The sequence below is a fragment of the Cololabis saira genome, chromosome 3 (assembly GCF_033807715.1).
Source record: "Cololabis saira isolate AMF1-May2022 chromosome 3, fColSai1.1, whole genome shotgun sequence".
Lineage (NCBI taxonomy): Eukaryota > Metazoa > Chordata > Actinopteri > Beloniformes > Belonidae > Cololabis > Cololabis saira.
The window spans coordinates 39,498,146-39,521,783 of record NC_084589.1 but is presented as its reverse complement, the minus strand read 5'-3'; the positions used below and the strand labels follow the sequence as shown (position 1 = coordinate 39,521,783).

Here is a 23,638-nt window from a genome sequence, read left to right as displayed (position 1 = left end):
AAGCAGACAAAGTTCCGCGCCTCCCCAGAGATCTCAGGTGCGGGTTGGGAGATACTGCTGTATAGGACACAGTATGGGAAATGCTTTTTTCCTCCTCTTTCCTAGTGTTATCCTTTTCTTCCCTAATGAAAGGGCAGGACCTACTCATGGCTGCAGCTTCAGGCACTTGTCTACCCTTGTCCTATATTGTTTCTTTGTTCGTGCCAGGACGCTGGCTCAATAACAAATGAAGAATCTTTAATCTATGGAGATTTCTGGTGGAGCTCTGCTTGTCCTCGTTTTAGCTCTTGCACTGCTCGTTTCAGATGTTGTTTCAGCGACAATTGAAATGAGGACGTTGGGATTGATTTGAACAGAATTAAGTATCATAGCCCAGTATTCGCATAAGCTAAGTCCGCAAAGCTAAAATAGCTAACTTGCGTTCCTGGTGGCTTCCAGGCCTGCTCTCTCCGCCTCTTTGCAACAAGCTGTCGTACAGTAGGCCTACGAGGAAAAAGAGGCTCCAAAGCACCTCAGAAAACCTAAGAGTGAATTCACAGAGGGGCGTTGTCCAGTTCTTATACAGTCTATGGCTGCAACAAGCTATGGCTGCGACTGGGCCTAAAGTCGTGGCTTGTTTGAGTTCTTTACTTTTATAAAGCTCCTCTTCTGTAGTTTGATTTATTTACAAGCTTTTTATTTTACTCAGCGTGACTTCCTGTTTTATTTGTTAGTTGCTGATTCACTTGTTCCTTCCAGCTATAGTCGTTTGTTCTTAGTCTTCAAAACAGCTACTTGACTGTTTCGTATCGTTACCTCACGCTATTTATATCCTTTCTTTTCTTTTCTTTTTTTGGTTGCCAGACCATTGTCTCATTGCTTGTTTTGTTTCTGCCCCGTTTGGTTACTTTGGCTTTCTGTCTATTGTTTATTTGTCTATTTGTCTTCAGTTTTTTCCCCCACCTGCCCCAGTAGCAGGTGTAATTAACATCTTCCAGCCACACTTTTTTTCTCCCTTTTGTAAACCAGCAGCTGAAAAACATGATGTCACAAGTGTTTGTTTTAACCACATGGGATTTTTTATATCTGTTTATATGTTTTATCTTCTCCAGGCTCCTAAATCCCTTCATGGCAGCTTAGGATGTCCACTTTTACGGATGTGTTCACCTGGACTGCAAACATCTTTTACCTCCTGCTTCTGCATGTTACACCCCATTATTTTTATGTCGCAACGGAGACAAAAAGTGAAGGTCTTGGTGTTGTTCTCATGGTGACCCCTTTGCTACGTTGCCATTGTAACCTAATGGACTTGTGATGTCAAAAATGATTCACTTATCTAAATTATTGCTTCATGTCGGCGCTACATTGACTTGTAGGTTGACATTTTGCCCCCACATTATTTAGCAATCAGCCTCTTCCTTACGTTTTAATTTGTGCCAACTGCATGAGCAAGCAGTGACTATCCATAACCCTTTATGTCAGCTTGTGAGAAAATAGTAATTAAAGCAAAGTTTCAACTTAATGGTCCTTGATCATGATCATCATTAATTAAGGCTTTAATGGCAAAACAAGTTTAAAAAAGTAATCAGTGAATCAGCCTGCGATCATTTTCACACCCTTCCCTGCTTTGGCAAAGAGACGGGTTTCCACAAATAGTCATTATTTTCTTGGTAGTAGCTGGAATTTAAAGTATTCCTCAATTTGACCAAATTAAACAAAATAACTGGCTATCATCTATCATCCGCAGTTATGTTATTCAAAGCTTGAGAAGTTTGGATAACAATTTTTAACTCATCACATCAATTTTTATCCTATTTTGTGGTTCCCTGCTTTGAGTGGGAATTATTTTGGCGGTCTTGACTCGTTCGGCTTAATATAGATGTGGATTTGTGGTCATGCACAGCAGCGATATAGCGGGGACAACCACTGAAGGATAACCTCAAACTATCCTTGATGCAAAAGAAAATGCCTAAACATCGCATCACTACGAATTTCTCTTCTGCCCTTAAAGAAACATCTCTATCCAGAATGAGCACTCTCATGTGCACAGTGATGGCAAGAGACCATACACACTCTGTCAAACTGGGTCAGAAAGATTTATGACGACCTAAAAATGGTGCACTACAAATATTAAGTAGGGTATAAGTCCATAAATAAAACTGAAATAAAGACCCACTGATGGTAAGTATTTGTGAAAGTCCCTTAAAGAAAATGGGTTTAAGCAAGTTAACCCAGCCAGACTGAGCTCTGGAAACAGCTCGACCTACTGGGGGTTGACTGACGCTGCTACGCCATAGTTGGCCAGAGGAGTTCGAATGGTCATTTCTGGTGGAACCACCCTCATTGGCTGGAGTGGCCACGATTCACAGCGACCGGCGCAACACATCCAAGATGATACCAGTGACTGCTGACTGCTGAAACATCAGTAGTCCAGTCCGCTCCGGTCCGTATACAGTGGGACCAAAAAGTATTTAGTCGGACACCAGTTGTGCAAGTTTGATTTTTAAAGAATGTATTTGCAAATTATAGTGGGAAATAAGTATTTGGTCAATTACTAAAGTTCATCTCAATACTTTGTTATATACCCTTTGTTGGCAATGACAGAGGTCAAATGTTTTCTGTAAGTCTTCACAAGGTTTTCACACTGTTGCTGGTATTTTGGCCCATTCCTCCATGCAGATCTCCTCTAGAGCAGTGATGTTTTGGGGCATTCGCTGGGCAACACGGACTTTCAGCTCCCTCCGAAGATTTTCTATGGGGTTGAGATTCGGAGACTGGCTAGGCCACTCTAGGACCTTGAAATGTTTTTTACGAAGCCACTCCTTTGTTTCCCGGGGGATGTGTTTGGGATCATTGTCATGCTGAAAGACCTGCCACGTTTTCAAGGAGGTTTTCACTCAAAATCTCACCATACATGACCCCATTAATTCTTTCCCTTACACGGTTCAGTAGTCCTGGTCCCTTTGCAGAAAAACATCCCCAAAGCATGATGTTTCCACCCCCATGCATCCTTTGACAGCTCTTTGGTCTTGGCCATCGTGGAGTTTGGAGTGTGACTGTTTGAGGTTGTGGACAGGTGTCTTTTATACTGATAACCAGTTAAAACAGGTGCCATTAATACAGGTAACGAGTGGAGGACAGAGGAGCCTCTTAAAGAAGAAGTTACAGGTCTGTGAAAGCCAGAAATCTTGCTTGTTTGTAAGTGACCAAATACTTACTTACCCAGGAATTTACCAATTAATTCAGTAAAAATCCTACAATGTGATTTCCTGGATTCTTTCCCCCATTCTGTCTCTCATAGTTGAAGTGTACCTATGATGAAAATTACAATCCTCTCTCATCTTTTTAAGTGGGAGAACTTGCACAATTGGTGGCAGACTAAATACTTCTTTGCCCCACTGTACATGTTTGCTCAGCAGTTCAGCCCATTATCTACTGTAGATCCCTGTAGGTCCTAATTGCCTCTACATCAGCCCCCTGAACACAGACTGGTAGTTTAGTGAACTTTAGTGGCCCCTGGAAGTCCACCACCATCTCTTGAGTCTTGGAAGGGTTCACATGCAGGTTGTGTGCCCAACACCATTTCTCAAAGTCACTTCATTTCAGTTCACCTGGTTCTTGTACACACTCCTCAATCCTCAAAGACTGCGTCCATCTGGCGGCAGGCTGAAGGCTGGATGTGCAGCAGCTTTGCTCTGTCCTCAACGCGACCTCAGCTCCAACCGAGAATGCTTCAGAAGTGGAGCCCTTCTGAGCGCCGACTTCCTGGCTGGATTTGCAAGATCATGAGTTTATACACAAAGGTTTCAATATCATGTGAGAATCGCAGCGTTATCTGCAAAGACATTTCTAAAAAGCTGCGTTTCAGACTACGTCCCTGTACGGGGTTAAAATCTCTTCTGAAACCCTCGGAAATATTTACCCACAGGCTCCACGGATTAGAGAAGTGTTGATGTACTAGTCAGAGCCCGCTCATGGTGTTTTAGTTCGTGGATTTGGCTGAATTTGTTATAATAACAATAACAATGGATTAGATTTTTATCGCGCTTTTCTAAGGACACTCAAAGCGCTAACAGCAGTCCCATTATTCATTCACTCCTCATTCATACTTGGTGATGGGTAAACTACTTGAGTAGTTACCCTGGGGCAGACTGACGGCCTCCCCGACGACCACCAGAACATTCATACACATTCACACACCAGCGACGCCATCACTGGAGGCGAGGAGGGTGAAGATGACTAAGGGGAGAGGGGTGCTAAGGCCCAATCCCAATTCAACTTCACTCGCCCTTCTTTTCTCCACTCGCCCTTCTTTTCTTCCCTAACCCCTAAAAAAGAAGGGGGAGATTTTAGGGCACTTGAAATCTAGGGCACTTGGCCCAGGGGCCTGTCCCATTTCTCCTACTCCCCCTCGTTTTCATCCCTAACCTGATCAGGAAGCGGAGAGCCAAAAGCTGTTTTAATTTCAGCTGTAGCGCTGTTAATATGGCACTTTATTAAGTTTTAATATTTTCTCAGGCATAAAGGTAACCTTAAGATCTGCAACCGGGGCTCAGTTTATCCAAATAACGCCTGTTAAGAAATTTGACCCGATGTACGTCGACGCAGAGCCTACGGCGTAGGTTACGTAACCTACGCCGTAGGCTCTGCGTTGGTGTAAGGCGGAACCATAAATCCCTTTATTCTGGCGTGATCTTTGGCACCTTTATCTGAAAGTGTGTAAATTACCCAGATAACAGCTGGATTACTTTGTGGTTTCTGAAAACTATTATATCAGAAACATCCAAAACAAATCTGACGAGTCACAGGATTATTTCTCTCTATTTCTCTGAGACGAGTCTGCCTGTTTGCCTTCGGTCGGCGAGTCAAATCGACGCAGAGCCTACGGCGTAGCTTACGTAGCCTACGGCGTAGCTTACGTAGCCTACGGCGTAGCTTACGTAGCCTACGGCGTAACCTAACAGCCTTTACTCCGGTGCGATTCTTCGCGAACAACGGACAAAAAAGGGATTATGTACATTCACTGAGTGAATATTATGAAAGTAAAATATTGGTTTGTCACTAGAAATGTAATCAAAACGCATTTTTATGCAGAAACTAACTCAAAGTATTGATTTTATTCACAAAAAATAAGAAATGTCCGCCATGTTTTTTTTTTTCATTCAGTCCGCAAATGAAGACGAAAAGCATTCTGGGAAATTTTCATACCCCCTCGCTCGCCAAGTCAGCATCTGAAATCCCTCGATCCGTAGGGGCTATTCTCAGCCCCTCGCCCTCGTTATGCCCACTCCCCCTAGGTGAAAAGAGGAATTGGGACACCACTACCCTCACGGTAACGCGCAAAAGTTAGGGGTAGTGAAGAAAACGAGGGCGAGGGGTTCAATTGGGACGCAGCCTAACTGTCAATCCTTCGATTACTGGACGACCCGCTCTCCCACCTGAACCACATTCTTGTGTTTGACATCTTGCCGGCACCATCTGCTGTGAACTGACCCGTCTTACCCAAGGCTGAGCGCTGAGTGGATCTCCTGCGGAGCGGGGTCATCAGTCGCTCGTGGGATGCCTCTAAACTCCACCGGTGTAGCGCAGCCATGCTTTAGTGAGTCAACACCTGGTGAAACCAGGGGGAAATCCACTTCACAACTGCGGTCAACATATTTGTACATTAGCAAAATAAACAACTAACTGCTACATTAGTCAGACTTAAACTGTAGTTTTAAAATGAATGTACACATCTTAGTCCAGCTGCTTTCCAACCACACCGACCCTCTCATAGTCAGTAGGGGTGGGTATTGGGAAGGACTTCATGATACGATACGCATCACGATACTTGAGCCACGATACGATACACATTGCGATATCCCGATTATGCGATATCCCGATTATTATATTCTACATACCTGTAGTTCACCGAAAAATTTAAAAATGCATTACACATCTTAAAATCCAAGTTGTATATATGTACATCAGATGATAGTGATGGATCTTAAAATCCGAGTTGCACGTTCATCAGATTATAGTGACAATTCATGGGACAAACTGAGTCAAAACAATGTTTTATTATAACTATACAAGCTAAAGTTACAACATATTTGTTTTTCATATTATTTACATCATATGAAATTAACATTAAATTTAGTATGAGGTTGCTTTAATTATGTGGCAAATGATAATAAACACAAGAAAGATGGAACTAAAACCAAGGACAGGCACAGTGATCAGTCAGTATAGATATAAATCCATAAATAAATAAACCTCTGTCCATTATTTTTCATTTTTTAAGGACAGGCAATTGTGTTATATAAAAAATAAATTATAAAATGAAATAAAACGTGAAATAAAACCGGAGCTCAGTGCAGGGCCCTCCCAGGGTTGGTAGACAGTGACAATGCCCAGGACTGTCACTTAGGTAGGAGCACTGGGTGATATAATGGGAAAAAAATCGGGGATAAAAAAAATAAAAAAATTTAAAAAATCGATATTCAAATTTTGAATATCGATATTTAATCAGCTGGAAAAGTATCGCGATATATTGCCATATCGATATTTTTGCCCACCCCTAATAGTCAGGCTAACACACCCATATTATGCAGTTAGGCGTTGATCTACTGCTGCATCAGTTCAGCTGAACTGATGTCTTACACAGGTCCAACCCTGGGCTTAGACCCAGAGGTGACAGAAGAAAGCAATATGGGACATACAGAGCTATAAGTCAATCTGTTGCTTCAATTTGTCGCCGTCGGTTAAATCAAAGATTTATCTGTTGTTGTTGTTGTGTTGTGGGTCAACAAAAGCCTGATATTCTTCTTTTCCTTTCGGCTGTTCCCTTCAGGGGTCGCCACAGTAAATCCTCTGCATCTTCTTCTCTCACACCTTCACCTCCTCTTTCGCTACATCCACAAATCTCCTCCTTGGTCTTCCTCTGGGTTTTCCTCCTGGGAGTTTCAACCTCATCATCCTTCTACCATTATATATTAATATATACACTAACCCTCCACTGTACATGCCCAAAATGCCAATAACGAGCTGAAATCAGGCATTTCACCACCTGTCATGGTGGTGTCCAACATGTTTTGATTGGTAAATCAATTCACCTCACATTAGGAATGGGTGATATTTTACCGTTCACGATATACCGTCAAAAAAAATCCTCACGATAAGAATTTGTCATCCCGTTGTAAAAATGATAAATTCCCGTTGATGACGTTTTTGTGTAAAGCTGATTTATAGTTCTGTGTTAAATCCACGCACAACATACGTGAAGGAAGGAAGGAAGGAAGGAAGGAAGGAAGGAAGGAAGGAAGGAAGGAAGGAAGGAAGGAAGGAAGGAAGGAAGGAAGGAAGGAAGGAAGGAAGGAAGGAAGGAAGGGAGAAAACAAGGAAAGGAGGAAGGAAGGGAGAAAACAAGGAAAGGAGGAAGGAAGGGAGAAAACAAGGAAAGGAGGAAGGAAGGGAGAAAACAAGGAAAGGAGGAAGGAAGGGAGAAAACAAGGAAAGGAGGAAGGAAGGGAGAAAAGAGGAAGGGAAGAAGGAAGGAGAGAGCAGGAGGAAGGAAGGAAGGAAGGAAGGAAGGAAGGAAGGAAGGAAGGAAGGAAGGAAGGAAGGAAGGAAGGAAGGAAGGAAGGAAGGAAGGAAGGAAGGAAGGAAGGAAGGAAGGAAATGAGCCTGAAAGAAAGAGAGAGAGAGAGAGAAAGAGAGAGAGAGAGAGAGAGAGAAGGATAAATTCCCGTTGATGACGTTTTTGTGTAACAAACATTGTGTATCTAATAGATTTATAGTTACAAAGGTGGAGTTGAATTGGTATTTTTTTTATCGTCATTTTTATCGTTATCGGGATAAATGCCAGAAATTATCGCGATACATTTTTTTAGTCCATACCGCCCATCCCTACCTCACATACGTGTGTAAGCAGCCTCGTCGAGCTGGAATCGTAGCTCAACTCAACTGTGCATATGGATGTACTGACATCTCCGTTTGGGCCTTGACTGAAAGTTATATTTGAAGTCAGAAATGTTCAGGGCAAAGAGAGCAGGGAAAAGCAATGTCCCTGAAGTGAACCAGTGTTGCAGACTAATGTCAAAGAGGTACATTCCTTCAGCCTTTCCAACTATGGTTTCCCAGTGATAGTCTATTATTCAAGACACCAGGTCGGGGTCCGCCCTGATCTCAGTCCGTTTGTCTGGACTGTGTTGAGGCCACCGGAGCCATCTCAAACACGATCCTCCCAGCACCAGCTTTGGCCAGATGAGACTGACCTTTCCCTTTTCCAGCAGCCTTTTTAGTGTAGCGCTGCGTTGTTTAATGACTTTCCCCTCTTCACCGTGAACCTGGAAAAAAAACAAATGTTTTCTTTCCTTGTCTTCATAATGCATGTGACATTCTTGGAATTCAGGCAATTCTTCCACTTCATTGCTCTAATGAAAGATGAATTATTGTGCCGGTTGCGTTAAACACCCATCCATATTGCAGCAGTGTCGTGACAAACTGCAAGTTATGTTTTGGGTACCTGGAGGGTGATGAATGTCTGCTAAAATGAATAGTTTTGTGCCAGAGAAAGATCTGCGCTCCATTAGAAAAAGCGCAGTGCTTCATCCAAAAATGGTCTGTAGAATGAAAGAAAATGTTCAAGGCGGTCCAGAAGTGTCCCAATCTTTGCCAACAAAGTGGCAGAACTTCAGATTTATGACCTCCTTTAAACCCTTTATGTAATAAAACCTATTTTGTCATTCTATTAACTTGTGACATGGACGCTCTTAAGTCATAACTCAAAGTTCACAGTCAATATCGGAGGGTAAATTTGGAAAAGTCTAGGCATAAAAATCTGCAACCTAAAAATAAATACTATGATCATTTCCCTTAGATTAAAATTCCTACAATAAAGCTATTTAAACACTGTAAAAGCTTTACTGTATTATTCAAACGGGGCAAAAACCAACTGTAAAATCTTCCATTTGTAATACAGAGACCCCACAAAGAAGGGTCTTTGTCCCTCTGTTGGCCTTGAATGAAAATACTTCACAATGTGTACCGGTGACATGAGGTTAGCAGACTTATTTATTCCAAGAAGCAATTGCTCCTCTCCTGATACCTTCCTTCCTGCCACAGGCAAAGTGTGAAGGGAGATGTGCAGCGGTAAACAAGGGCAGCTCAAAGTCTTTTCACATGCCCCCCCCCGTCTGTGTGCCCATATGAATCCGTTGTGAAGGTGAATCTTGGTGACTCTACGTGTTCCGACTGTAAACTACGCTACTTCGTAAATTAAACTTCACGGGCCACTCAGGTATTTCTTTCGTATTGACATCAATCTTTTATTCTGAGTCAAAGTAATGAGCTTCATAATAAGCTTATGTCTACAACTGTCTGAGAAGCTAGAAAGTCCAGCGACATAAACAAGGGAGGGAAAAACTATTTTCTTTTATGCGAAAAACAATTTGACATCAAGATTTACAGAAGATTTGGGTTCAATGTATGTGATTATACACGTCAATACTGTTTCTTTTTTTGTGAACAAAGATGTTCTTTCTAGCCTGTTAATGGGAAAAACGAATCAATCATTCACATTCCTCGCAGGTCACACACGACCAGCCAGACTGATTCAAGGGGAGATAAGTTTGAAGTTGTTTAGAGGAGTCAGCTTGTTGAAACTCAGGTGCTGCTGCAGCGAGACGCACACAACGTTTCCTCACAAGCGAGATTCTGAGTTTTCCACTGCCGATCAACCATTGTCTGGCGACTCGGGTTTTCCGACATAAAACCGTTTATTTACCACTATCATCACAGCAGGAGGGAGAAAATCAACTATTCACACAGGCGCTCAAGTACCATTAAATAAATGTCGGCCAACATTCAGGCTCATTTGTGCTAAATGAGATATTTAACATCGTCTAGCGTCGTCTTCATTGGGAAGATGGCTGGCTGCTCCCGTCACCACCCTCCTTGCAGTCACCACTTTCTTGATTATTTCTATTTACTGTGTCTATCCAACTTCCTACCATCTCTTTATTCAAAGTTCTTGCATTCTTGAATGAGTGCTCTGATGAATTGGTGTAATTTGTGTGTGATATGTCACACGGTGACTTATATTATAAAGTTATCCCCTCATGCACACGGCATGCTAAAAAACGGCTGTGATTCAGACTCAGTACGTTTTAAACAAGGGCCACTAGTCATAGTAGATGGGTGGGTCATAATTAGGGCTGCAGCTATCGAATATTTTAGTAATCGAGTATTCTACTGAAAATTCCATCGATTAATCGAGTAATCGGATAAAACATATATTTGTTTAATTAAAGAGCAATTAAATATACATAAGATGTTAGATGTTAATTGACATCAAGACTAAATTATATAATCCAGTAGGTTAATGGCTGTGCATTTAAAAACCCTGAACTTACACCAGTTGACCAAATTCACTGCCTTCACTCAAAAAACTAAGATCTTACCAAGAAATGTTCTTATTTCTAACCTAAAAATGCCATTACACCTGATATCAGACATAACTTAAAATGTTAGATGTTTTCCCACGTGTTTCAATTGAACTTTCATTTGTGTCAAGCAAATTTTAAGTTGTAGTTAAGTTTTAAGTTAGAGTTTTGGCAGTGTTCAAAATAAAATTATGAGACCTGCTGTATTGGAGCTCATTAGACACCAGTGCTGCTTGTTTTATCCATGAATGACTACAGAGATAAAATGAAATGAAAACTACCCAGTTAGCTTCATTACGTTTTTATTTTTCTGACATTTTCTGCCTTTTCTTTTAGTTAAAACTGTAGCGGGAACAGAGGTTTATATACCGGGTAAATGCTGATTTATGGTTCCGCGTTACAACAACGCAGAATGGTGCGCGTCGCTGCGTACCCTACCCCGTAGGCTACCGTGGCAACAGAGCCTGCACAGCAGTGCAGCACCTCCAGCCGGACCGGCGCTCTCCGCCCTCGCCGGAGAGCGGCGTAGACTCTGCGTCGATTTAACGCGGAACAATAATTTTGGCTTTAGAGGGGGAACATATAGGAGAACGGACCAGAAGAATATAGCGTCGATTAAAAATAAAAGTTAAGCACTGAACTACATTAGTCTCCCGTCTGGGCCATTGCAGACTGCCTGAGACTGACATGTTACTAAAACCAAACATACCCGCCGCCTCTTTCTTCCCCCTTTAACGTGCGCAGCGCATGGATGTATGGCGCAGCGTCAGCGCGTTGTGTCGCATTAAATGTGGTCCGGGCGTAATACGAGGATTTGAGCTGGTGAAATTAAACGAAAAAAAATAAATAAATAAATTAATTAATTAAACGATTCCTCGAGGCAGAGAAAATTCCTCGATCATTTTTTGTAATCAAATTACTCGAATTATTCGAGAAATCGTTTCAGCCCTAGTCATAATCCTTGTCCACTTTAGCGTGTTGGACACATTCAGATACAACACGTTGCACTAAACTAAATTATTGAGTTCTGGCCTCTTTTTGAAAGTTCTGGCCCCATGTTGTCTTTTCTCTGAATCATTTTCAGGATCTACAAGTTGCTTGAAAGGATTCAAGTTGGGTCTCACACCCGAGATCCCGCTGCTTTGCTCCATAACTATGATTTTTTTGTGTCGTATATTGACCCTTTAACTATTAAACATAAAATTAACTTTAAAAATGCATATGTTTTGAAGATTTATCCATCTTTGGAAATGATTTGGGGAAAAACGGCCCTAAATGTATTAATACGGAAGATGGAAAATAAAACTAAGCGCCGATGTTACTATGTTACGTGGGTTTATGGGTCGTTCTGCATGGATTTTCTTCTTTATCCAAAACTGATGAAAAATATAAACCATCCCTGACTAATCATGTTAAGCTTGTTTCATAGTTTCAATGAGTCACAACTATTAACATTTTTAATCCGTTTTAGATCCAGAAAAGTAATTCTTGCAGAATGATTTCTATAAGTGTTGCATGTTTAGCTTGCATAGAAGACTCCCTTTTCTTGTTCCATTACACGCCGGCGATGTGTTTACATTTTCTCGTCGGTTAAATCTCGCCTGCTGTTTGTTCCTTTCGCAGAGCCAGGCCTTGGCCCACTACAAGGGCACCAAACATGCCAAGAAGCTAAAAGCCCTGGAAACCCCGAAGAGTAAGCTCAAAGGCTCAGCGGTCACCAAGGAAACGGCCAGCCAGGAAATCGCCAAGGGCATCAACACCTCGCAGGTTCCCAACGGCACTGATGGGAAAGGTCTGTGTTTTCCGGCGCTCCACTCATTCCTCAGCACACGCTCTGTTGTTGTCGTCTTGATGTAGCTGCTGGCCTTCTTTTGAATGAACATCAACAGTGTAATCACTTTAGGACCTGGATTGACTTCCTCTTGATTGCATCAACTCTGTTTTGGCTGGTTTTGGCGATGGGCAACTTGCTGACTCTGAGCTAATGTATTAGATCTTTACAGCTCAGATGTGCTGCATGGCACAGGAAGGACGGGAGCGTGCCATCACATCACTTAAGGCCGTGACTACACGGCTGCACAGCTGTCTTCCTTCTTTTGTTTCAATGGCGCTCGCCCGCTCCGAACACACTGGCAAAAAATGTGCAGGATAAGACAGCCAAAATGATAAAACTGGCAATGTTGGACGCATTATGTTTAATGTCAAATTTAGTGAACAAATCATTAAATTTGAATATCAAAATGTAATAAAACATGGTCTAAATCAGCCAACTCTGCTCACGTTGTAACAACGCAATCCTTTGTCAGGATAACCTGCACCCTGGTGTAATTTTGAAACAGTCAACCCTTTTAACTAAACCGTTGGCAGTCTCCATTACCTGGAATGACCCCGCAACGAGAATTCATCAGAAAAAATTATAGTAGAACCAAACATGTCCCAAAAACAGGCTGGGTGTGGGGCGATGTCGACTCGGTGCCGTCTGGATGTGCTGTGGACAGAAGACGACTTTGTTCTTGCTGTTTCAGCGTCCACCTCGAGTACAACTCATCTCTCACGAGTTCATGCAAACAGAAATGCTTTCTCTTTCTTTGCTACCATCTTCTTTTATTTATTGGCAGTTTGCAAATAGACAAAATGATACGACCTGTGCACATGTAGCTATACCACTCCACACCAAATGGGGGCAGTATGCCACGAGAAAGTTGATATGACAGCCCCTCTGGCATGACACAAGCCTCATTCTCACACGTTTCATTCTTTTATTTTCTACAAGTTATCTCCAGCTGGAAAACCCAACGCCAGTGCTGACCTCTGTTTCGCCTTCTTATTTATCCCTCCTTCTCTTCCGCTCCAGATGTTGTTGAGTTTTTTTTTCCTCTTTCATCTTTGATGGGAGAGGGTGCTGGTGAGGCTTATAGCTTATAGATTGAGGTAACACAGTACCTAATCTGACAGATCTGACAGTGAACACGCATGGGCGGCGAGCCATAATCATGCACAACACAAGCTGTTTATTAAAAAAGGAACTGAAAGGAGAAATGGTGAATGACAAAAAAGACAACAAACGTGGGTACGGCGGTGGATTAGCGCACATGTGGGCAGCAGATTGTCCGTCTGTGCTACAGAGAGCAGGAGGGAACTTCACCACTTCACTGTGGTCAAACTGTGGTTCGGTGAATTGTTTTGTTAGTTTACTTTCCTCCCCGGTCCGCTGGATTACCTTTCCCTTTCGGATCACTTATTCCTGCGTTCTGAAGGTTGTAGCTCAAGTGGGAATATCTCTGATGGCTGTAGATGTTTGGCTTGTTGGTTATCTGTTGACAATCAGAGGTGACTGACATGTTAGTGACTATTTTCAATTGTTCATACTAGGGCTGTTCGAATTAATCGATTTTAAATCGTAATCGCGATTATGTAATTAGAACGATGTTAAAACGTGAAAATCGTAAAATCGATTAGTCACTTTTTTTTTTTTTTTACCTTGTCTGCACACATATTAATGATTGATACCATATTAATGATTGATGGAAATACCTCTCAATACCTGCGACAAGTGCCCCATCGGAGAGGCTCTTTAGTGTAGGAGGGGGCGTTGGAACATGCCACCGGTAGACCGGCTCGTGTTCCTTGCAAAGAACTTGCAAATGTGAACAGCAAATGTAATGACTGACATTACACACCTCTACCTCCTTCATGGGTTGCATTATTATTTAGCATGCAAAGACCCAGTTTAGTTTAATTAGAAAATGTCTTGTTTTATTTAATTGGAAATATAACTTACTGTATGTTTGCAAGTGCTGATTTGCTGATTTTTTTTTTCAGAGATAAAACTTTATATTTTATTATATTTTTTAAAACTTTTTTTCAACTTATTTTACAGAGTTTTGCACTTTATTCATTCATTTTTGGTTTAATAAGAGCAAAGTTTGCACTTAAAGCCCAATGGGGCAAATGTTCAATAAAAAAACAGCATATTTGAAATAATTTCTTTTCCTTTTGTCAATTCACAAAATAATCGTAATCGTAATCGAAAATCAGATTTTGAGAGAAAAAAATCGAGATTTTATTTTTGGGCAAAATCGAACAGCCCTAGTTCATACAACTCTGTGTTTAAAGGCGTGTCCAGAAAAGATCCACGTGCAAGTAAAAGTCCTCCCCGGTCAGCTGAACCTCCTCCTGTTCATCTGAATGTTTGACAGGTGCGCTCACATATCACCGCCAGAGTCGACACTCATAACACAGTGTTAAAGTGTTAATCTTACTGCTCGCATCTTTAAACTTTCTCTCACGCTCCTTGTTTTATCTTCTTCCACGTTTTCATTTGTCTTTCAAGAGCTAACGGGGCAAAGCAGTGTGATGCAGCCACAAAAATCCGACTTTTCATTCTGTTTGACAGCTGCAACCTGCCTTAAACACTGGCAGACATGGTACGAAGACGTGCCCACTGGCGAGTTCAGTGGAAGGGCACTAAAGGCTTTACACTGACAAAAGTTCACCAAGTTACTGAACCTTCACATCCACGAGCTTCAACCTTCAGTGTTGTAGTCTTAGTTTGTGCTTTTGCATTTTCCCATTATCCCGTTTTAATTCTATTTTTGCTGGTGTACGCTGCTGTGTGCTGACTCTTTGGCTTGATATTCATCATGCTGTACCCAGGTGGCTATTTGAATAATTATCCTGGCAAGGTGCTCGCTGAAAAATATTCTCTGTGGTATTTTACCGCATGAAACATGCTTTAAAAGGTAAACAAAAATGCACCTTTCAGGCAGGCCCTGACGGGAACCAGATGCTGAATACTTTCTATCCCAGACTGACAATCAAAGGCTCTGCTGAGGAGTCTTGCTCTGTCCTGCACATAGTTTTCAAGCCGCTTGAAATGATGTCAAGAATCTGGCCCCTTGAGAGTCTTCTCCTTCAACCGTCACTATAAAAGCTTTTAGAGGGATTGAAAACGCATTGAGTGGTTGTGTTCTTAGATTAATTTGACCTCTATCCAAGTCATCATCTACAGATTTAAGATCAGGATAACACTTCTGGAGCTCGCTGGACATTGTGTCGTGTTTTTCCAATGTTAGATGTTCATATTCCTGTTTGAAGCTAAAGATAACACCTCTGGTATTCTGTATTCAGTGTCACATCATTAGGGTTGAACATCAAAGTGTCCCTGGGCATGACACTGGACCTCGTGTTGGTCCCTTTGCCCAAGCCCTGCCACGCTCATGCCATTCCCAAGCCAGGATAAATGGTAAGGGTTGTGTCAGGAAGGGTATTCGACACAAAGCCTGCCAAATCAATATGCAGAACACAGTGATCTGGTGTCACGGCCTCTGCAAAGGGAAAATCTGAGAGTAGCTTTGCGTTGCTAGTTAGACGTGCACACCTGGCTCCGATCTCAGCTGCCATACCAGCTATACAAATGTCAAACCACTAAATGGAGCAATTTGCACTCAAGCCTCCCTTAGGGCCAATCTGCCATGCATTCATCTCCTCACCTTTCCCTTTCAAGAGATGAAAGTTACCTCTGGCAGCCGCAGCGGTGGTCTTATGCAACTTGGGCTATTCTAAAATAAAGGTAAAATGTATGTGTTTTATGATCACAGGGGAATTTGACATGTGTAGCTGAGGTATCTTGTACATGCACGTGGTTGATTGGTACCTGATTCTAAAATATGGACCAATAATCAAAATTAGTATTATTTCCATGCCTCAGCTCCTGCTGTTTCTTTCTTAAAATCTCACTGTAATCAGAGTTTATTCTTCATCTTTTTTCATAGCTACATGAAGGATTGCAGCTGGGTGGGTGTTCACCCCCTGTGGGAAACTTGAACATTCAAGGTTTATGATTAAACAGCAATAATTTCAGTAAAAGAAGCTCTTTATTATAACAATGACTGGAAAAGTATCAATTGTGTTTACATATATACAGTACTGGAGTTGAGGGGGGATGAGGGGGGATGGCATCCCCCCTGAAATAGAAACGGTCCAAATCATCCCCCCTGTAAAACTGCCACCCCCCCTTTCCATCCCTTATGTCATTTCATCAATGAATGTGGTTTTACTGCTATTTCAACATTTAGAGTCATCACCAGAAAAATAACACCAGAAAAAAAACTTATTTGACCATTTTCACCTGTTTCAAGTAAATTTTCACTTGAAATAAGTAGGACAATCTGCCAGTGGGACAAGTTTATCTTCTTATTACAAGCAAAAAAATCTTGTTCCACTGGCAGATTTTTCTACTTATTTCAAGTGAAAATCTACTTGAAACAGGTGAAAATTTTTGTTTTTTCCAGTGATGAGTCTTGTTTTAAGTGTAATGAGATTTTTTTTTACTAAAATGAGACATTTTAACTAGAAATAAGACAAATATTCTTGATAAGATTCTGAGTTTTTGCAGTGATCCATTTTACTTATCCTGTGAAGGACAGAGTCATATTGATAAGTTCAGAAAACTGTTTTTTATTGTTGAGTTTTGATGTATTTGATGTAAGCCCAGTGGATATTTAAAGCTTACAGAAGGCTGCATTTAACTGCTGCTATGTCATTCCTGCAGTATTTCTGCAGGTGTTTTGGTCAGTGCTAGTATTTGTAATATATTATATTATTTGTAATCAGCACAAATTATCCGTCCCCATATGATAAAATCCACCATCCCCCCTGATTTATTTTTACAACTCGAGTACTGCATATACAGGTATATATTTATATGGATACATTCGAAACAAAACATGGAGAGCGAGCTCCATCCGCCCCTCTCTCCAGCGCTTAGAGAAAACACGGCAAGCGCCAAGCATCTTACTTCCGCATTGACGGCTTTGGCATCTGAAGCAACCTGGCTGCGCCCCACATGAAGAAAAACGGGCTTCAAAACCGGTCTCCAGAAGCCAATGGGTCACATGACCTCATGGTAATGCTTCATCCAATCTTTTACACAGTCTATAAAACACGGCCCATCCAGACGTCTCAGAAATCCCCACCACCACCACTTTACATGCACGAGTACAAGCAAGAGACCTCCCCTCATCAGTGACTGGCCAAAGCAATGTCTGTTATAGTTTGGGATGCAGGGCCAGGCTACACCGACTCTGTTTGTTTCCAGTCTCCAGAACCAGGGCTGTCAGTGAAGACCAGTTTCACAGAAATAAAACCCAGTGGATCAACAGATTGCTCCATGAACTCCAGTGATGCTGAAGTTGTGCACAAACGGTTTTGTTTATGTCACACCCCATTGACATTCTCTGTCTGTCAGTCAAGACAAATGGGACGGAAGCTCCGCTGTGATTTGCTGCCTGCTTTTCCCTGAAAACGTCCTGATGAAATGTTGCTGCATCAAATGCAGCAACTTTTCATGATGAAAATGAAATCTGCCTTAGAAATCCGATTTCTTAATCGGACTTCGGTTAAGGTTCATGAATTCAAACTACAACGTTAAGCTGCATTTCCCAAAACAAGACCTCACAAAATGCTGTTAAATCTTCATAAAACACAGCACAAAGTACCATGTAGAGTATTTCTGTCGGTTTCATTAAGTTAAACTGTATAACGTCTGATGAGAATTTAATTGGCGAACCAGCAAAGCAAAACTGAACATGGCCATGCTTTTTAAACCACCTTTAAAATTATTTATAGAGGGTCCTCATTAAATAAAGGTTTCTCTGAGAGAGAAAGAGCTTAGTTGTAAAATAAGCTCCCCCGTGGTCTGACATTTAAACATATAAATTGCTGAAAGTAAATTATACAGCTTAACTTAAAGAAAGATAATGAATTTCTGCAATATTTTTCATAATCAAATGACATTTTTCTTTCAAAAAGCTCATTTCTGAACTGCAACCTGGTTCATTCATATATGGATGTGTTTTTAGCTCACTTTTAAAACCCAAAGCTGTTAAATGTGAGACTTTTCTGGCACCAACTTCCCTCGTGCACCGCTTGCTGAGACATTCCTGTGTTGCCCACCTAGTAAATGTTTTAGAGTCCATTATGGGACCATGTGGAAAATTTTGTTTCATGTTCTGTTGTTTTCGGTGAAGCAGGACATCACTCCACACAGGACTCCGAACATATGACGTATGATGTCCGGTATAAGACGATACTGTCGACATTTTCAGTTTTGTTTATCCTCCGCGTTTGATGGAGATTGCTGACTGGTGAGTGAGGAAACAGTGCTTGCTTTTCTGACCGGCTGGTCGGCCGTGTTCGCTGCGCATTTGGAGGTTTTCACTCACTCTGTCAACACGTTCCTCCGTGTCCAAGCCAGTGAAGGACAGCTGGCTTTGCACGTCTCCCATCAACCCAGGAAAGTCCTGGGAACTGTCTTAAGCAGCGTTCTGCTGGCAAGCTCACGTTTTCTGTAAACATTACTCAATACACATATGAACTCATATAATGCAAGATGGAAAGAGAATAAAAATTTTTTGTTTTACACGTTTGGCATCTCGTATGGTCTGTTTTGGGGGTTTTCCTGATTCCCTATCCACTCTGTATAAATAGAAACCTAGAAATATTTTGGATGTCTCGTCCACAACATTCATACATGAGGTTTGGGGTCAAGTCCAAGACCTTAAAAGGGATATATAATTGGAGATCTGTTCTTTGTTTGTTTGCTTTACCGCATACTTGAGTTCATATAGTTGGGTGTCTGAAGGAACTGGCAATTAAAAAATATTCTGAGACAACTCCAGGCTGCCATCTCAATTTCTCTTCCTGGCAACCAGTCCATATGGTCCACATTTTAACCACTCAAGGTCACTGGAATATCTGAATAAGACTGAAATAATATAATAGGTCTGTAAAATAAAGACTAATAAAGATAATAAATAAAGAAATAAAGGGTCAAAACATTCATCATTCGAAGTTTCAACGTAGAATTGACGATGGCAACGACGAGCAAACATTTGAGTTCTTAATTTGAGGAGCAATGTTCAAACCCGAATCCCAACTGAATACTCAGTGATGACATATTCAGACTTTAAAGGAGCTGTATGTAAGAGCAATAATAAAACGAATCATAAAATGACCCCGATATGTCAACAGACATTTAAAAATCATGTTCATTTCAAATACTTATGTCACTGACAACAGCACTCAAGCCAGGATATTCCAGTTTAAAAAGAGGAGTTGCAGCCCTCAACTGATGTTTATGTTGTCATTTTTTGTTTTGGCCTGAAGCTCCACCCTCCACCTATCTCCCAATCACCAAGTCAGTATTGTTTCTGAAGCTCCACCCTCCACCTATCTCCCAATCACCAAGTCAGTATTGTTTCTGAAGCTCCACCCTCCACCTATCTCCCAATCACCAAGTCAGTATTGTTTCGGCATCCGGGTTGCCAGCTCGGCTCTAATTATGGCAGCCATGGCAGCCTACGTTCCTGCTGCATTCTGCAGCCTACCTGGCAACCTCTGGTCGGGGGGAGGAGGGGGAGGGTACACGCCGCTCAACAATATTTTGAAAGTGACTGCAGTACCAGTTTAGGCCATTTCTTACAGACGGCTCCTTTAAGATTAATATGCCACCAAGGTGCACCCCCTTAGTTACTTATGTCATGCAGACAGGCGTTCTGATTGTCCATCGTAAAGACCAACAACACTACCAGACTCTCTGATCCCCCAAGGGGTTGAGGAGTGAGTGGAGCAGACGCAAAACGTGAATAAATTACGGCACCAGCTGTTTTCTGTTCAGTTCTGTGTGACTGAACAAATGATCCAGATCTCTGGCAGATCTAGACAAAATAAAATAACAAGTAACATTAGCCTCAGCAGAAAACGCTCCAAAAACAGAAACTCTACATCCAATAAACACAAACAAGACTGACATGAACCTGATACACAAACAGTTTCCCTTCACCATGGACAGGACTGTCAATAAACTACATGAAATTCCTTCCAAATTTAAACTCTGGAGGGCTTTTGGAGAATATTAGAGGGGGTAACAGTGGAAATAAGTGTGGTATATAGGTCTAAAGTTACCATATATTGGTTACCTGCCCTGCAAACGTCCAAACACAGGTCTTGCGTGTTCCAGGGAAGATCCCCAGAACCAGAACTCGCGTCCCTCCGGAGATCTTTATCGTCCGTTCGGATTCGATGATTATTGATGATCTGTCTGTTTTGGATTTTTCTTGCGTGTCGACTTACTTTTTAAAAAATCATTTGAGCATAGAGAAATTTAAGAAGTCAACGTTTGAAAAATTGAAAAATCTCTCTCTTGAATATGAATTTCAAGGATGCCTGCTCTCCTTACAGTCCCCTCTGAGATAAGTTAAGTGCTGGGGCACATCAAAGATAAAGATTTGCCTCCTTACTGTACCTGAATTGAGATTCACCTTTCTGACTTCAGGGGAAAGCATGAACCCACAGGTGCAGGCTGTTATCAACAACCTGTGATAGCCAAACAACAGAAGTGGATATTAATCATCTCAGCATCCTTAAAAACAACAGCAGCACATTTCTGCACCATCTCCCCAACATATCTCCAGCTCACGGGGGCGGCGGTTTGTCATAAGTGGCACAATGTAATGAATACTAATGTGCTCAGATGTCAGTAGAATTAATTGTTGAGGAGGATAAATGCAGCATTATCAGTATGGATGAAGTATTTGATGGTACATCAGGGGCACCGAACGCTCTAATGAAAAGCTGAGAACAGGAAAGAGTAATTGCCGTAGAAGGAGTAGGTGGTAAAAACAAGGAGGCGAAGCTCGGTGTGCCTTTGCAGAGGGGGGCTTACAGATGACATGTTGTGCTCGTTGTGCATTCATTGTGGGAACAATGCAAGCCTGATTGCATGCCTTTTTCCTTTTCTGTTTTTGGAAAAAAAAAACATCTGATTGTGTCAAAAGATGCTTTTGTCCAGTAATTTTTTCCATTATTAATACAATAAAACAGTTCAACTGGAAAATGTTTCTATTCTGGTTTGAAAGTGTGATCTGAGCTAAAATTATACACATAAATAAAGGTTGTATTAATCACATGTCCAACAGTCTGAGCCAAGTCATCAGGGCATACTCAGACCATCCAACAGAAATACTCCTAAGTCTGAAGTCTCTTTCTGATGGAACCGGTCCATCCTTTGGTAGAAGCTAGGAATGGGCGATATTTTACCGTTCACGATAAACCGTCAAAAAAATTCCCCACGGTAAGAATTTGTCATCTCGCGGTAAAAATGATAAATTCCCGTTGATGATGTTTTTGTGTAAAACTGATTTATGGTTCTGTGTTAAATCCACGCACAACGTATGGGAAGGAAGGAAGGAAGGAAGGAAGGAAGGAAGGAAGGAAGGAAGGAAGGAAGGAAGGAAGGAAGGAAGGAAGGAAGGAAGGAAGGAAGGAAGGAAGGAAGGAAGGAAGGAAGGAAGGAAGGAAGGAAGGAAGGAAGGAAGGAAGGAAGGGAGAAAGGAAGGGAGAAAAGAGGAAGGGAAGGAAGGAAGGAAGGAAGGAAGGAAGGAAGGAAGGAAGGAAGGAAGGAAGGAAGGAAGGAAGGAAGGAAGGAAGGAAGGAAGGAAGGAAGGGAGAAAACAAGGAAAGGAGAAAGAAAGGGAGAAAGGAAGGGAGAAAAGAGGAAGGGAAGAAGGAAGGAGAGAGCAGGAGGAAAGAAGGAAGGAAAAAAGAAGGAAGGAAGGAAGGAAAGGGGAGAAGGAAGGGAGAAAACAAGGAAAGGAGGAAGGAAGGAGAGCAGGAGGAAGGAAGGAAGGAAGGAAGGAAGGAAGGAAGGAAGGAAGGAAGGAAGGAAGGAAGGAAGGAAGGAAGGAAGGAAGGAAGGAAGGAAGGAAGGAAGGAAGGAAAGGAGAAAAGAGGAAGGGAAGAAGGAAGGAGAGAGCAGGAGGAAGGAAAGAAGGAAGGAAGGAGGGAAGGAAGGAAGGAAGGAAGGAAGGAAGGAAGGAAGGAAGGAAGGAAGGAAGGAAGGAAGGAAGGGAGAAAACAAGGAAAGGAGAAAGGAAGGGAGAAAAGAGGAAGGGAAGAAGGAAGGTAAGAGCCGGAGGAAAGAAGGAAGGAAAAAAGAAGGAAGGAAGGAAGGAAAGGGGAGAAGGAAGGGAGAAAACAAGGAAAGGAGGAAGGAAGGAGAGCAGGAGGAAAGAAGGAAGGAATGAAGGAAGGAAGGAAATGAGCCTGAAAGAAAGAAAGAAAGAAAGAAAGAAAGAAAGAAAGAAAGAAAGAAAGAAAGAAAGAAAGAAAGAAAGAAAGAAAGAAAGAAAGAAAGAAAGAAAGAAAGAAAGAAAGAAAGAAAGAAAGAAAGAAAGAAAGAAAGAAAGAAAGAAAGAAAGAAAGAAAGAAAGAAAGAAAGAAAGAAAAATTCCCGTTGATGACGTTTTTGTGTAACAAACATGGTGGATCTGAGAGCGAGATAAATTTATAGTTAAAAAGATGGAGTTGAATTGGTATTTCTTTTATCATCATTTTTATCGTTATCGGGAGAAAGGCCAGAAATTATCGTGATACATTTTTTAGTCCATACCGCCCATCCCTTGTAGAAGCTCATTTCAAGCAACCACTCGTTCATGTTTTTGTTCTTTTGGTCACTACCTACAGCCGACCAAAGGTGAGGGCTCCAACATTGATCAAGTAAATTGATGTCTTTGCCTTTAGGATCAGTTCTCTCGTCTCCAGGACGGAGATACCCCTGACTTTGCACCTCATCAGGATAGAGGGGCTTGATTGCCCCGGGGATCCTAGTAGCGACGTTGCTGTGAGAGTTCTTTCGGCTCAAACAAGCAACATGTGATCACCTGTCGTCGTTTCCATTTGTGTCCTCATCTGCACATATCCATCACCCACTGCTGCTTTGATCATTGACGTCATTTTGATTTCAGTTTACTAACCACTTTACTTCTTTAAAACACTTCTATTACTGAACATATTGATATCATATATGGCTACATCCCTTACAAGTCATCCTCAGCATGAATTTCCTTTTCATTTCTTCTTGTTTCCATTTCCCCGTCTCTGCTTTTTATCCGCGGTTGTGCTGCTTTGGTGAAGATTGCTCTCAGGCATTGTGACTGTGTGATCTGGTCGCATCATCCTACACGCTGCTTTGCTCCAGACTCCAGCATGCTTTAAAAGATTCCTGTCAGTCATTTGAGGGAACCCCCAGGGTTGTGAGCCGCGCTCGCTTTAACGTTGTGGACTCATTTAGATGCATTATTGATTGAGTGCGTTATTGTTTGGCAAATAAAGCTATGAAGTGAACAAAGTGGAGCACAATGGCGCCTCTATGCGAGCTTTAGATTGGCTTGAAA

General features: G+C 41.8%; 1 protein-coding gene across 2 annotated transcripts in view; it reads left to right on the top strand.

The window, feature by feature from the left end:
- znf385d (zinc finger protein 385D) overlaps positions 1 to 23,638 on the top strand; it is a 139,075-nt gene that overhangs the window by 77,077 nt on the left and 38,360 nt on the right. For both annotated transcript variants that reach the window (XM_061717482.1, XM_061717480.1), the window contains one exon: positions 12,027 to 12,195. In XM_061717482.1, the coding sequence (XP_061573466.1) occupies positions 12,027 to 12,195 (169 nt within the window). The remainder of the gene's footprint in view (positions 1 to 12,026; positions 12,196 to 23,638) is intronic.